Source organism: Capricornis sumatraensis, chromosome 2 (assembly GCF_032405125.1).
Source record: "Capricornis sumatraensis isolate serow.1 chromosome 2, serow.2, whole genome shotgun sequence".
NCBI classification, from domain to species: Eukaryota; Metazoa; Chordata; class Mammalia; order Artiodactyla; family Bovidae; genus Capricornis; species Capricornis sumatraensis.
The window spans coordinates 214,129,791-214,143,864 of record NC_091070.1 but is presented as its reverse complement, the minus strand read 5'-3'; the positions used below and the strand labels follow the sequence as shown (position 1 = coordinate 214,143,864).

Here is a 14,074-nt window from a genome sequence, read left to right as displayed (position 1 = left end):
TCACTTTCATAGTGAGCCCAACAGCTCAGGAGAGGATCGCCTTGAGAAACTAGTCTGTTACGCACAGAGACAGGGGCATGCCATGCCATGCAGTCCCACAGGAAAGCACCAGCTTGGGCAGGAGGCAGAGGGACCAAGGGGGAAGTGTGTGCAGGTGTGGCTTCTCTAGGGGAGAAGCGCTAGATTAGCTAGTCAGCTCCGGGGTGCTGGGACTCACTGAGCGGCCTGGTCCCTGGCCCCAGGGTGATTAGAGCAGGTGTACAGTGGTCCAGAGCTTCCCAGGTGGCTCAGCGGTCAAGAATCCGCCTGCCAATGCAGTAGACACGAGTTCAGTTCCTGCGTGGAGAAGACCCCCTGGAGGAGGGAAGGGCCACCTGCCCTCGTATTTTTGCCTGGAGAATCCCATGGGCAGAGTTTTTAAGCCTCTGAAAAGTGTAAGTGAAAGTTGCTCAGTCACGTCCAACTCCTTGTGACCCCATAGACATAGCCTGCCAGGCTCCTCTGTCCATGGAATTCTCCAGGCCAGAATACTGGAGTGGGCAGCCGTTCCCTTCTCCCGGGGGGATCTTCCCCACCCAGGAATCGAACTGGGGTCTACCTACACTGCAGGTGGACTCTTTACCAGCTGAGCTGTAAGCTTCTATTACTTCCTGTATTAGAGGCTTGTAGGCTTCCCTGGTGGCTCAGACTGTAAAGACTCTGCCTGCAACGCAGGAGACCCAGGTTTGATCCCTGGATCAGGATGATCCCCTAGAGAAGGAAATGGCAACCCACTCCAGTATTCTTGCCTGTGAAATTCCCTGGACAGAGGAGCCTGGCAGGCTGAAGTCCATGGGGTCACAAAAGAATCGGACATGGCTGAGCGACTGAAAAACAGCATTACTTTCTATACCAAGACTCTCTACTGGATAAAAGTATACATTTCGGTGACTTCCTCTCCTCATGAGGTCCCTAAATTTGCTACGGTCCTGACTGTTGAGAAGTGACCTCTTTACCAGCTGAGGGAGGGGCCATCTTCCCAGAGGGCTTTGCAGATGAGGCTCCATGGAGAGAGGAGTCCACCTTCTTTCTTTCTTGGTGATGTACCATCCCTGATTGAATGAGAGTCATTGTCAAATCTGACTCTCCAGGAGAGGTCAGGTTGCAAAACGTATTTGTCCAATCCCATCCTCATTCGGATCACTTAAAGTGGTGACCAGAGCTATGTAGGAAGCAAAATAGAGCATGTTGTCTTGAACTTTGCAAGAGGGTCAGTGCCAAGTCTGTGGAAGACCCTGTAGCAAGGACAGATGCAGGCCATGGGGGCAGGGCCAGTTGGATGAGTCTGATGGTGGAGGGGAGGTGGGTGTGAGACAGGCTGGAGTTGGGGGCAGACTTGGGGCGGTTTGAGGATTGTGGGTTCATCAACCTGCTGGAGTGTTAATCATACGGCATCCAATTCCAGTGTATGGATTCCCCACCTCAAGCCAATCTGCTGACACCAGCTGGGGGTGGGGGTCCTACAATTTAACTCAATTCTGACACTGTCTTCCTGGAGATAATGTCAGATTCCATGGGTTAAGGGCTCAGTCCCATTAAGGTGGCATCAGTGGTAAAGATCCTGCCCACCAATGCAGAAGACCATAAGAGACGTGGGTTCAATCCCTGGGTTGGGAAGATCCCCTGGAGGAGGGTACGGCGACCCACTCCAGTATTCTTGCTTGGAGAATCCCAGGGACAGAGGAGCCTGGCGGGCTGTATAGTCCACAGGGTCACAAAAAGTGGACACCACTGAAGTGACTCACATGTACACGTGCACCCATAAGACGACCCCAGCCAGGCCTGTGCTTCAGATGCCAGTGGTAAGTTTGGCCAATTGCCTATAGACCGGAGGTTCCCATGACCCCCTCCTCGAGTTTAATGAATTTGCTAGAGGGGCTCACAAAATCCAGAGAAAACTTTTACTTACCAGTTTCTTATAACTCAGGACCAGACAGATGGAAGAGATGCATAGGGCAAGGGTATGGGAAAGGGCGTGAAGTTTCTATGTCCTCTCTGGGCCTCCCATCCCCTCTAAATCTCCATGTGTTCACCAGTCTAAAGCTCTCTGAACCCTGCCCCTTTGGAGTTTTATGGAGGCTTCTCTATCTAGGCATGGTTGATTAAATCACTAGCCATTGGCGATTGATTCAACTTCCAGCCCCACTCTCCTCCCTGGGGGTCCGAGTGGTTGGGACTGAAAGTGCTAGCCCTCTAATCGGATGATGGGTTCTCCTGCCAGCCATTCCCCATCCTTCAAGTGAAAGGGAAAGTCGCTCAGTCTTGTCCCCCTCTTTGCAACCCCACGGACTACAGTCCACGGAATTCACCAAGCCAGAATACCGAAGTGGGTAGCCATTCACTTCTCCAGGGGATCCTCCCAGTCCAAGGATCGAGCCCAGGTCTTCCACATGGCAGGCGGATTCTTTACCAGTTGAGCCACCAGGGAAACCCTCCCCGTTCTTAGGTGTGGACCAAAAATCATCTCATTAATACAATAAAAAGAGACATCTTTGTCACTCTCATTACTTAGGAAATTCCAAGGATTTCAGGCTTCTGTCCTTGGGTGAAGACCAAACACAAGTCTTATTATAAATCACAACCTCCTGGGTATTGGGGGGAGGGCCAGCAGGAGGGAGACCGCGGTGGATCTGTGGGCTCCCAGGCCCCACCGCCTGGCCCCGGACCTCCCCAGCCGCCACACTTGCTCCCCAGATTTCCGCTCAGCGCAAAGTCAACATCTACAACATCCTCCAGGAGATCATCCAGCAGGAGGGAGAGCTGGAGGAGCGCTGCGTCCAGAGGCTGGTCGCCATCGCCTCCAAGGAGATGAGGGACATGCTGGAGGTAGCGGATGTCCGGCCGCCGCCCCAGGGGGCTGGGCTCTGGTGGGCGAGGCCTGGGAGGCCCGAGGCCTTTGTCCGGTTATCTCATGGGAACAACAGTAGGCTGAGGGGGCCCAAGGGACCCCAGCAGGGCTGGAGCAGGTGAGGGGCAGGAACTGCTGGCAAGGCCACGTGTCCTCCCATGCCCTGCAGATGGAGGGCTACATGAGGGCAGAGGTGGCCAGCGACACCCTGGTGGCCCTGTCCCGAAACCACTTCAGCTTGGTCATGTACGAGCTGCAGCACCATCTCAAACCCCTCAACCTCACGGAAGAGTTTGTCATCGTCACCCTGGCCAAGCTGGCCAATGGCAACGGTAGGGCTCGTGGGGACGGGGCCCCAGTGTCTGCCCATCTGGCCACTCCTGTGCCTCTGCCCTGGTTCCTGCCCCTCCCCCTCCCATTTCTCCCTCTTCGTGCCTTCCTCTGGCGTGCCTCTGTTTCACTTCTGGTGTCTCTCTGTCCCTCTCAGCTGCTGAGATCCCCTCCCTGTGCCTCCCAACCTGAGTCTTTTCTCCTGCCGGCCCTTCTCTTGCACACCTCTCTTTCCTCGCCCCACCTCTGGCCCCATTCTCTCCCTCGTTCCCTCCCTTCTTCCGTTTCAGTCCGTGCACACATGCTGAGCGTCTGCTCTGCGCAGGCCTCACGGTGGGCAGTGGACCGTGGGTGAGTGAGGCACTGGGAACCAGTACTCGAGAAAACAGAGTGTCACAATGGGAGAGGGTATGCGACTGTCCTCCTCCTAACCGCCATCACACTCAGTCTCTGGGTCGTCATTTTAGAATGTTTCAGTTTAGTTCAGTTCAGTTCAGTTGCTCAGTCGTGTCCAACTCTTTGCGACCCCATGAATCACAGCACACCAGGCCTCCCTGTCCATCACCAACTCCCGGAGTTCACCCAAACTCACATCCATCAAGTCGGTGATGCCATCCAGCCATCTCATACTCAGTTGTCCCCTTCTCCTCCTGCCCCCAATCCCTCCCAGCATCAGAGTCTTTTCCAATGAGTCAACTCTTCACACGAGGTGCCCAGAGTATTGGAGTTGCAGCTTCAGCATCAGTCCTTCCAAAGAACACCCAGGGCTGATCTCCTTTAGAATGGACTGGTTGGATCTCCTTGCAGTCCAAAGGACTCTCAAGAGTCTTCTCCAACACCACAGTTCAAAAGCATCAATTCTTCGGTGCTCAGCTTTCTTCACAGTCCAACTCTCACATCCATATGTGACCACTTGGCTAGATGGATCTTTGTTGGAAAAGTTACGTCTCTGCTTTTTAATGTGCTATCTAGGTTGGTCATAACTTTCCTTCCAAGGAGGAAGCATCTTTTAATTTCATGGCTGCAGTCACCATCTGCAGTGATTTTGGAGCCCCAAAAAGTAAAGTCTGACACTCTTTCCACTGTTTCCCCATCTATTTCCCATGAAGTGATGGGACCAGATGCCATGATCTTTGTTTTCTGAATGTGAGCTTTAAGCCAACTTTTTCACTCTCCTCTTTCACTTTCATCAAGAGGCTTTTTAGTTCCTCTTCACTTTCTGCTATAAGAGTGGTGTCATCTGCATTTCTGAGGTTATTGATATTTCTCCTGGTAATCTTGATTCCAGCTTGTGATTCTTCCAGCCCAGGGTTTCTCATGATGTACTCTGCATATAAGTTAAATAAACAGGGTGACAATATACAGCCTTGACATACTCCTTTTCCTATTTGGAACCAGTCTGTTGTTCCATGTCCAGTTCTAACTGTTGCTTCCTGACCTGCATATAAGTTTCTCAAGAGGCAGGTCAGGTGGTCTGGTATTCCCATCTCTTCCAGAATTGTCCACAGTTTCTTGTGATCCACACAGTCAAAGGCTTTGGCATAGTCAATAAAGCAGAAATAGATGTTTTTCTGGAACTCTCTTGCTTTTTTGATAATCCAGTGGATGTTGGCAATTTGATCTCTGGTTCCTCTGCCTTTTCTAAAATCAGCTTGAACATCTGAAAGTTCACAGTTCACATGTTGCTGAAGCCGGGCTTGAAGACTTTTTAGCATTCCTTTACTAGTGTGTGAGATGAGTGCAATTGTGTGGTAGTTTGAGCATTCTTTGGCATTGCCTTTCTTTGAGATTGAAATGAAAACTGTTTATGAGACAACAAACTGAGTGGCGGCTTGGGAGGCCCACCCCCTGCTCTTCCTTCTTTTCCTCCGCCCCTACCCTCCCTTCCCTCCACTCTCCCCACCCCGTCCTCTCATCCCCCACCCCTCTCCCTGTCTCCCCCTGTCTCCCCTCGTCTCCCCTCCTCAGTCTCCGTCTCCCCTCCCCCATCCACCCTCCCCCCACTTCCCCCTCCCTCTCCCCCTCCTCCTCCTCTTCCCCCCTCTCCCCTTCCCTTTCCCCCCTCCTCTTCCTTCCCTTCCCCCCTCCCCTAGTCTCCTTCCCTGTCCTGGGAGATGGAGGGAAGAGGAGAGAGAGACAGGGAAAGGGAAAGGGTTGGGGGAGGGGGAAGGGGAGAAGGGGGAGAGGAGGGGGGAGATGGGGAGAGGGATGGAGACTGGGGGAGGTCTACCTTCCCCTCCCCCATCTCCCCTCCCCTCCTCCATCTCCCCTTCCCCCATCTCCCCTCTCCTTCCCTCTCCCCTCTCCCTTATGCCTCCCCTCTCCCCCACACCCCCATCTCTCCTCCCCTCTCCTCTCCTCCAGTTTCCCAGTTTCCCTTTCTCTGGAGGGAGGGCAGGGTGGACAGGGAGAGGGGAGGGGAGGGGAGAGGGAAGGGGAGACATGGGCGGGGGAGGGGCGGGGGGGAAGGGAGGCAGACGCTAGGGAGGGGTGGGGAGGGGAGGGGAGAAGGGAGGGAAGATGGGGAGACTGGAGGGGAGACGGGGAGAGGGTTGGGGGGTGGTGAGGTCTCCCCCCTCCCCCCTCTCCCCTCCCCCCTCCCATCTCCCCTCCCCTTCACCTGCTCCCAGCTCACACTTCTTACCTCCCCTGCCTCCTACCCTCTCCTGTGGCCCAGCCCATGCAAAGGGGTACCCTGGCCCTGTTCTGGGCACTGGAGGTGTGGGCGGTGGTGTTGTCCTGTCTGCTGACCCTCCTCCTCTGACTCCCTGAGACCTCTGCCCACACCCTGCAGTGTTTGAGTTCATGCCATACATGGGCATCACCCTGGCCACCATGTTCACCATGCTGAGGCTCGCCAATGAAGCCAAGATGCGCCAGGTGATCTGTGGTGGTAAGTGTCCCACCTGGGCCTGCAGGTCTGGCCCGATCAGGGTGCGGAAGGGAGGCGGAGGGTAGACAGGTAGAGACGAAAGGGCAGTGGGAATCACAGGAGAAGGAGACCAGGCCAACGGTCCCAGCTTGGGCTTGACGTGGGTCATTTATGTCTGATCACCTTGCCCCAGGTTTTAATTATGCCATGTTTTTGTGAGCCCAAATCCCCAATACCTGAGAAAAGTAAGACAAAATGTATTTGCCACTCTTTGCTTTGGAGTCCCCAGGATCTGAGTGAAAAAGTCTTCTTCCAGGTCTCACCCTTGACCTTGCCACATGAACCTCAAGGCCGGGGGCCCAGTCACACCTGTGTGCTCCGCCCCTCGGGGGGAGTCTTTCACCCTCAGACAGGGAGGGGCTTCATGCAGGACAAAACTTAGGGAGCTGGGAGGGGGGTTGGAAAGGCAGACAGAGAGGATCACAGGCGATTTTTCTAGCAGCATCTTTGGCCGTCTCAGTAACCTGCTGGTTAGGGAAGTGTGAGGGCTCCTCCTGAGGAGGCAGCCCTGGAAGGCTTTGTTCTGCGTCCTGCCCCCTGGGGCTCACTGCACATCCCCTGGAGCAGCCATGGAGACCTTCTGCGAGACAGTGCAGTTTTACCTGAGGCACCTGGAGGACAGCGTGTACCCCGTGATGACTGAGGACCAGTTTGCGGTGAAGCTGTTCCCCATGTATCGCTACTTCGTGACGGTGTGGCTGCGGAACAACAACCCAGAGGTGAGACAGGCCCTGCTGGGTGGGGGTGGGAGCCTGTGGTCCTCGGGGCATCGCTCTCCAGCCTGTGCAGGCCCTGCTGGGTGGGGGTGGGGGCCCGTGGTCCTCGGGGCATCGCTCTCCAGCCTGTGCAGCTGGCGGAGCTGAGACACCATGGGGTCCAAGGAGGTGGAGACCTGATTAATGGCAGAGCCACAGGGGCCCTGGAGAGATGTCTTGATAAAGGCCCCTGGAGTTGCTGAACCAGGGTCCCTGTTACACGTGTGCCGGGCCCTCTCCGAGCGGTTCACTTGTGGGAGCCACTTCCGTGCCAACTCTGGGCCACCGGACTGTTTTACAAATGAGGAAACGGAGACACAGAGAGGTTGAGTACCTGTCCAAGGTCCCCTGAGTGACAGATCAGGACTCGGGGGACAGGCTTCACACCTGTGGGGCCTGGGGGAGGCCTGGACCCTACTCCAAGGTCCCCTCTGTCACCTGTCCTTGATTCCGAGGCTGGGGCCGATGGCACAGGGGGTCCTGGCCGAGGAGGGTCTAGAGACCCGGCTCCTGTGCTAGGTGAAGCTGGGGGTCATCAAGTCCCTGAAGCCCATGCTGAGCCTCCTCCTGCCCAATGATGACCTGCGGGAGCAGGTGTACGACTACATCCCCCTGCTGCTGGCAGAGTACCAGGGCAGCCTGGAGGCGCTCTTCATCACACAGGTGAGGGGCCTGGGCTGGGGGCTCAGGGTATTTCGGGCTCCTGAGTGTCCTGTGGGGTGTTGTCTGGGTGGGAGATGGAGCCACGGGACCTAGCACTTGCCCGATTGCCAAGAGATAGATGCTGCTGTTCCACGTATGTTAGTCTGACTAACAGTCAGACTGACTGTCATGTCTGACTCTTCGCAACCCCATGGACTGTATCCCACCAGGATTCTCTGTCTGTGGGGTTTCCCAGGCAAGAATACTAGAGTGGTTGCCTGTTCCTTCTCAAGGGGATCTTCCCGGCCCAGAAATCGAAGCCAGGTCTCTCATGTTGCAGGCAGATTCTTTACTCTCTGAGCCACCAGGGAAGCCAGGCAGAAACGATGATACCTCAAAGGGTTCTGGGGCCCACAGTGAGGCCACAACTTTCATATCGGTTTCCTAAGGCTGTTGTAACAAAGAACCAGGAGGCAGGTAGCTTAAAACAACAGAAATGTGTTCCATCGTGGTCCTGGAGGCCGGCACTCTGAAGTCAAGGTGTTGGCAGGCTGTGCTCCTTCTGCAGGCTCTGGGGGAGAATCTTGCCCTTCCAGCTTCTGGTGGCCCAGGCGCTGCGTCACTCCAGTGTCCTCCTCCTTCATCACATGGCCGTCTCCGGGTCTCTCTCTCTGTGTCTTCTCTTCTCGTAAGGACAGCGGTGCTTGGATCTAAGGTGTTGTCAGGGTGATCTCATCTTGAGAGCCGTAACTAATTACGTCTGCAAAGACTCTATTTCCAAGTGAGGTCACATTTTGAGGTTCTGGGTGGACATGGATTCTGGGTGGGGGGGAGCACCATTCAACCTCTTACCAGCCTTGAACGTGTGTGAGATGGAGTTTTTGCAAGATTCTGAGCTGAGCTGTGACCTGGGCTGGTGTATACTGTGAAGGGGGTCACTCATTTACAGACGAGGCGAGACCCTTCGCCTCGTGAAAGCTGGGAACAGAAATGAACCTGCCATATCTGGGGAGCCGCATGCAGATCTTCTGTCTAAAAGTTGGAATGCACCTCCCGGTGACTAGAAGAGAGAGGGGAAGAAGGCCTTGAACGCCACGCTCAGTGGCCCTAGTGCAGCCCTGCCGAGCTGTAGTGTCCACGGCAATCCTCAAAGGCGGCTAGAAACAGAGTTGGACTCAGGGGTCTGGGCGGAGCTTGAGAGGTGGCCTCTCTGCCCAACTCCCAAGGGATACTGATACCTCCAGAGCAAGGGAGCACGTCAAGGAGCAAAGGTCTAGCGTGTGACCTGAGTCGGTCGAAGGTCACCTGCCACCGTTTCCCACCCGCGGCAGGTCTTGAGGCAGATCCTGGAGATGTCCGTCATCACCAACAGCCCCGTCCCGCAGATGCAGCTGCATACCATCTTCACGGAGCTGCACGTCCAGGTGAGCGCCAGGGTCGCGCGGGGCGGGGCCTTCTCCTGGCCGGGCCTTCTCCGGAGCGGGTCAGGGGAGGCGGGCTGGGGGCGGGTCAGGGGAGGGGCTCTGGGGGCGGGTCAGGGAGGCGGGCTGGGGGCGGGTCAGGGAGGCGGGCTGGGGGCGGGTCAGGGGAGGCGGGCTGAGGGCGGGTCAGGGAGGCGGGCTGGGGGCGGGTCAGGGGAGGCGGGCTGGGGGCGGGTCAGGGGAGGAGGGCTGGGGGCGGGTCAGGGGAGGCGGGCTGAGGGCGGGTCAGGGAGGCGGGCTGGGGGCGGGTCAGGGGAGGCGGGCTGGGGGCGGGTCAGGGGAGGAGGGCTGGGGGCGGGTCAGGGGAGGCGGGCTGAGGGCGGGTCAGGGAGGCGGGCTGGGGGCGGGTCAGGGGAGGCGGGCTGGGGGCAGGCTGAGGGCGGGTCACGGAGGCGGGCTGAGGGCGGGTCAGGGGAGGCGGGCTGAGGGCGGGTCAGGGAGGCGGGCTGGGGGCGGGTCAGGGAGGCGGGCTGGGGGCGGGTCAGGGAGGCGGGCTGGGGGCGGGTCAGGGAGGCGGGGTGGGGGCGGGTCAGGGAGGCGGGCTGGGGGCGGGTCAGGGAGGCGGGCTGGGGGCGGGTCAGGGAGGCGGGCTGAGGGCGGGTCAGGGAGGCGGGGTGGGGGCGGGTCAGGGAGGCGGGCTGAGGGCGGGTCAGGGAGGCGGGCTGAGGGCAGGTCAGGGGAGGCGCGCCGGGGGCGGGTCAGGGGAGGCGGGCTGGGGGCGGGCGGTGTGTGGACCAGGGCTCCAGGTGGCAGGGTGGCGGTGGGGCCCCCCGTCCCGATGCCACAGGCCTCCTGCCGCGGGCGAGGCACAGGTGGGGCTCCTGCTCGTGTGCCCTTCTGTGGAGCTGACCTCTCCACCCCCTGCCTCCCCTGCCCCAGGTGTGCTCCAGGGCCCCCGCCCAGCAGCAGTACAGCAGCCAGAACCTGACAGAGATCGTGCACTGCTTCATAGCCCTTGGTGAGGCGCCCCGGGGCCCCCGGGAGCCCTCGGGAGTGCCGGCTCCCTCTGAGCGTCGGGCCCCGGGGCTGCCTTGTCGCTCTGCTACTCTTGTCTCGGGGCACGACTAAAGACGTCCTTCCCCCCCACCCCCTGCAGCCCGCTCCTACCCCAAGGAGCTGATGAAGTTCTTCCTCAGCCAGATGGAGATGAGCAAGGAGGCCGTCCGCGTGGGGACCCTGGCTCTGATCAGGGCAGTGGTGAGCGCAGATGGTGAGCACTCACCCCGCAAGAAGACCGGGCGGGAGCTAGGGTGGCAGGTTTCACTCATATCTGGCCTTTTTTTTTTTTTCCCTTAAATTTTTGGCCGCACCCTGCGGTGGCATGTGGGATCTTAGTGCCCTGACCGGAGATCGAACCCTTGCCCCCTGCGTTGGAAGCACAGAATCTTAAGCACTGGACTTCCAGGGAAGTCCCTGGACCATTTTCTCTCTTTTAGACCCTGCTGGGTGGGTCACGGAGTCAGGGCTCTCCGTAGCTTCGTGTTTCCTATCCTTGAACCTACACCGGCCTTGGGTCCCACCCTGCACACCCTCGCCCCTCTTCTTCAACCCTGAATCCCAGCTCCTACCTGAGCCTGAATTTCAAACCATTTGCCCAAATCCTAGTATAACTCCCAAAGCCAAATGAAAGTCTAAATATAAAGCCTAGATCCACAGTGTAGATGTAGCCCTAAAGCCCCATTGACCCAGTGCCAAAACTTAAGTCTGAAACCCTGCTTCCGAATCCCTAAGCCCAAACCCTAAACCTGGCCTTGCTATCCATAGGAAATCGCGGTTCCTAAGAGCACCGGCTCAGAGCATCCGCTTGAATTTGAACAAGGTGCCCTCTACTGGCAGCATTTGTTTTTGCATGATTTGAGAACCACACGGGCTGTGCTCAGTTGCTTCAGTCATGTCCCATTGTTTGCCCGCCAGGCTCCTCTGTCCACGGGATTCTCCAGGCAAGAATACTGGAGTGGGTTGCCATTTCCTCCTCCAGGGAATCTTCCTGACCCAGGGATCAAACTCACATCTCTCATGTCTCCTGCATTGGCAGGCGAGTTCTTTTCCGCTAGCGCAACCTTGAAAGCCCTGAGAAGTGCATGGCTGGCTTCAGTTCAGCCCTTCAGCTGCATATCCTTGTGCAGTACACAAACTGAGCAACTGTATGTGAAAGACCTTCTCCTGACAGTCAACCCATCTCTTACAGAAATGAAAACTTAAGCAACAGTGAAAGTGAAAGTTGCTCAGTCACGTCTGACTGTGACCCCACGAACTAACTATACAGTCCCTGGAATTCTCCAGGCCCAAATACTGGAGTGCCACAGTGAGACTCCTTTTTACCTATCTGATGGGCAGAGATGATAATGACTAGAGTTGGCCTACCCATTTTTCTACAGAAGGGCAGATAGCAAAAATATTTTCAGCTTTGCAGACCTCACAGTCTGTGACAGTTACGCAAATTTGCCATTGTAGAGCAGAAGAAGTTATAAATTCAGAGCACGGTTGTGTTCCAATAAAGCTGTATCTACAGACACAGACTTTGGGCTGGAATTAGACTTAGGGCTAGACTTTGCTAATCCCTGATCTAGAATACAAGAAACAACCCGCCGATACTTCCTTGTCAAGGGTGTAAACTGATAAACCATTCTGGATGCTCACTTGGATAAGGCCCAAAACTTGGGCTCAAAATCTAACATTTTATCAGCTGTCTGAAGGAATTAATTGCCCAAAGGCAATTGGATAAAGATGTTCCTTATAACACTGTGCATAGAAGCAAAACATCAAAAACAATCTACATGTTTTTCTACAAGAAATTTGTGGAATTAATAATAGTATAGCCTTATATGGAGAAGGAAATGGCAACCCACTCCAGTATTCTTGCCTGGAAAATCCCATGGACAGAGGAGCCTGCCAGGCTACAGTCCACGGGGTCGCAAAGAGTCGGGCATGACTGAGTGACTTCACTTCACTTCACTTCACTTCATAGCCTTATATGGGCTTTCTAGGTGGCACTAGTGGTAAAGAGCCCACCTGCTAATGCAGGAGACATAAGAGACGCAAGTCCAGTCCCTGGGTTGGGAAGGTTCCCTGGATGAGGACATGGCAACCCACTCCACTATTCTTGCCTGGAGAATCCCCATGGACAGATAAGCCTGGAGGGCTACAGTCCATTGGGTCACAGAGAGTTGGAAATGACTGACGCAACTTCACATACAAGCACACATAGCCACATATGGAATATTATATCATCTTTTTCATGGAAAAGCCGCTCTTTGTATATTAAGTATAGCAGTACAGCGTGGGACAGTTATATATATCATGACCTCGGTTCGTTTCGGTTCCGTTCAGTCTCAGTCATGTCCAACTCTTTGTGACCCCATGAACTGCAGCACGCCAGGCCTACCTGTCCATTACCAACTCCCGGAGGTTACCCAAACTCATGTCCATTGAGTTGGTGATGCCATCCAACCATCTCATCCTCTGTCATCCCCTTCTCCTTCTGCCCTCAATCTTTCCCAGCATCAGGGTCTTTTCAGGTGAGTCAGCTCTTCAAATCAGGTGGCCAAAGTACTGGAATTTTAGCTTCAACATCAGTCCTTCCAATGAACACCCAGGACTGATCGCCTTTAGAATGGACTGGTTGGATCTGCTTGCAGTCCAAGGGGCTCTCAAGAGTCTTCTCCAACACCGCAGTTGGAGAAGCATCAAAAGTATCAATTCTTCAGCGCTCAGCTTCCTTTATAGTCCAACTCTCACATCCACACATGACTACTGGAAAAACCATAGCCTTGACTAGACGGACCTTTGTTGACAAAGTAATATCTCTGCTTTTTAATATGCTGTCTAGGTTTGTCATAACTTCCCTTCCAAGGAGTAAGCGTCTTTTAATTTCATGGCTGCAGTCACCATCTGAAGTGATTTTGGAGCCCAAAAAAATAAAGTCAACCACTGTTTTCCCATCTATTTGCCATGAAGTTTTGGGACCAGATGTCATGATCTTTTTTTCTGAATGTTGAGCTTTAAGCCAACTTTTTCACTCTCCTCTTTCACTTTGATCAAGAGGCATTTTAGTTCCTCTTCACTTTCTGCCATAAGGGTGGTGTCATCTGCATATCTGAGGTTATTGATATTTCTCCTGACAATCTTGATTCCAGCTTGTGCTTCTTCCAGCCCAGTGTTTCTCATAATATACTCTGCATATAAGTTAAATAAGCAGGGTGACAATATATATCCTTAACGTACTCCTTTTCCTAATTGGAACCAGTCTGTTGTTCCATGTCGAATTATAACTATTGCTTCCTGACCTGCATACAGGTTTCTCAAAAGGCAGGTCAGGTGGTCTGGTATTCCCATCTCTTTCAGAATTTACCACAGTTTATTGTGTTCCACACAGTCAAAGGCTTTGGCATAGTCAATAAAGCAGAAATAGATGTTTTTCTGGAACTTTCTTGTTTTTTTGATGACCCATCACATGTTGGCAATTTGATCTCTGGTTACTCTGCCTTTTCTAAAACCAGCTTCAACATCTGGAAGTTCACTGTTCATGTATTTCTGAAGCCTGGCTTGGAGAATTTTGAGCATTACTTTACTAGCATGTGAGATGAGTGCAATTGTGTGGTAGTTTGAGCATTCTTTGGCATTGTCTTTCTTTGGGATTGGAATGAAAACTGACCTTTTCCAGTCCTGTGGCCACTGCTGAGTTCTCCAAATTTGCTGACATATTGAGTGCAGCACTTTTACAGCATCATCTTTTAGGATTTGAAACAGCTCAACTGGAATTCCATCGTCTCCACCTCCATGACCTCGGTTATGTGAAAGTAATCTAGGTGCTCATTTATGCATAAATGAGTTTAGGAGGATACACCTAAACTGTGAAGACTGCTTGTCTTTTAATTTCTCAGTGAACACAGACTATTTTTATAATCAGAAAAAAAGGTTTCCATTTTAGAGATGAAAAACTCTTAAGTGTAACATTATCCCTTGGTGCCTGAATTCCCGCCGTCTTCCACCCCGACCTCCTTTCCTCTTATTCCTCCTCCTGCAGTGACGTCTAGTAACACCTAGA

At 54.4% G+C, this 14,074-nt stretch overlaps 1 protein-coding gene across 1 annotated transcript in view; it reads left to right on the top strand.

Moving 5' to 3' along the window:
* MROH2A (maestro heat like repeat family member 2A) overlaps positions 1-14,074 on the top strand; it is a 56,743-nt gene that overhangs the window by 1,735 nt on the left and 40,934 nt on the right. Inside the window, exons 3-10 of the mRNA XM_068961938.1 lie at positions 2,734-2,865; positions 3,057-3,219; positions 6,012-6,107; positions 6,714-6,868; positions 7,424-7,567; positions 8,878-8,970; positions 9,907-9,985; positions 10,124-10,237. Of these exons, the coding sequence (XP_068818039.1) occupies positions 2,734-2,865; positions 3,057-3,219; positions 6,012-6,107; positions 6,714-6,868; positions 7,424-7,567; positions 8,878-8,970; positions 9,907-9,985; positions 10,124-10,237 (976 nt within the window). The remainder of the gene's footprint in view (positions 1-2,733; positions 2,866-3,056; positions 3,220-6,011; positions 6,108-6,713; positions 6,869-7,423; positions 7,568-8,877; positions 8,971-9,906; positions 9,986-10,123; positions 10,238-14,074) is intronic.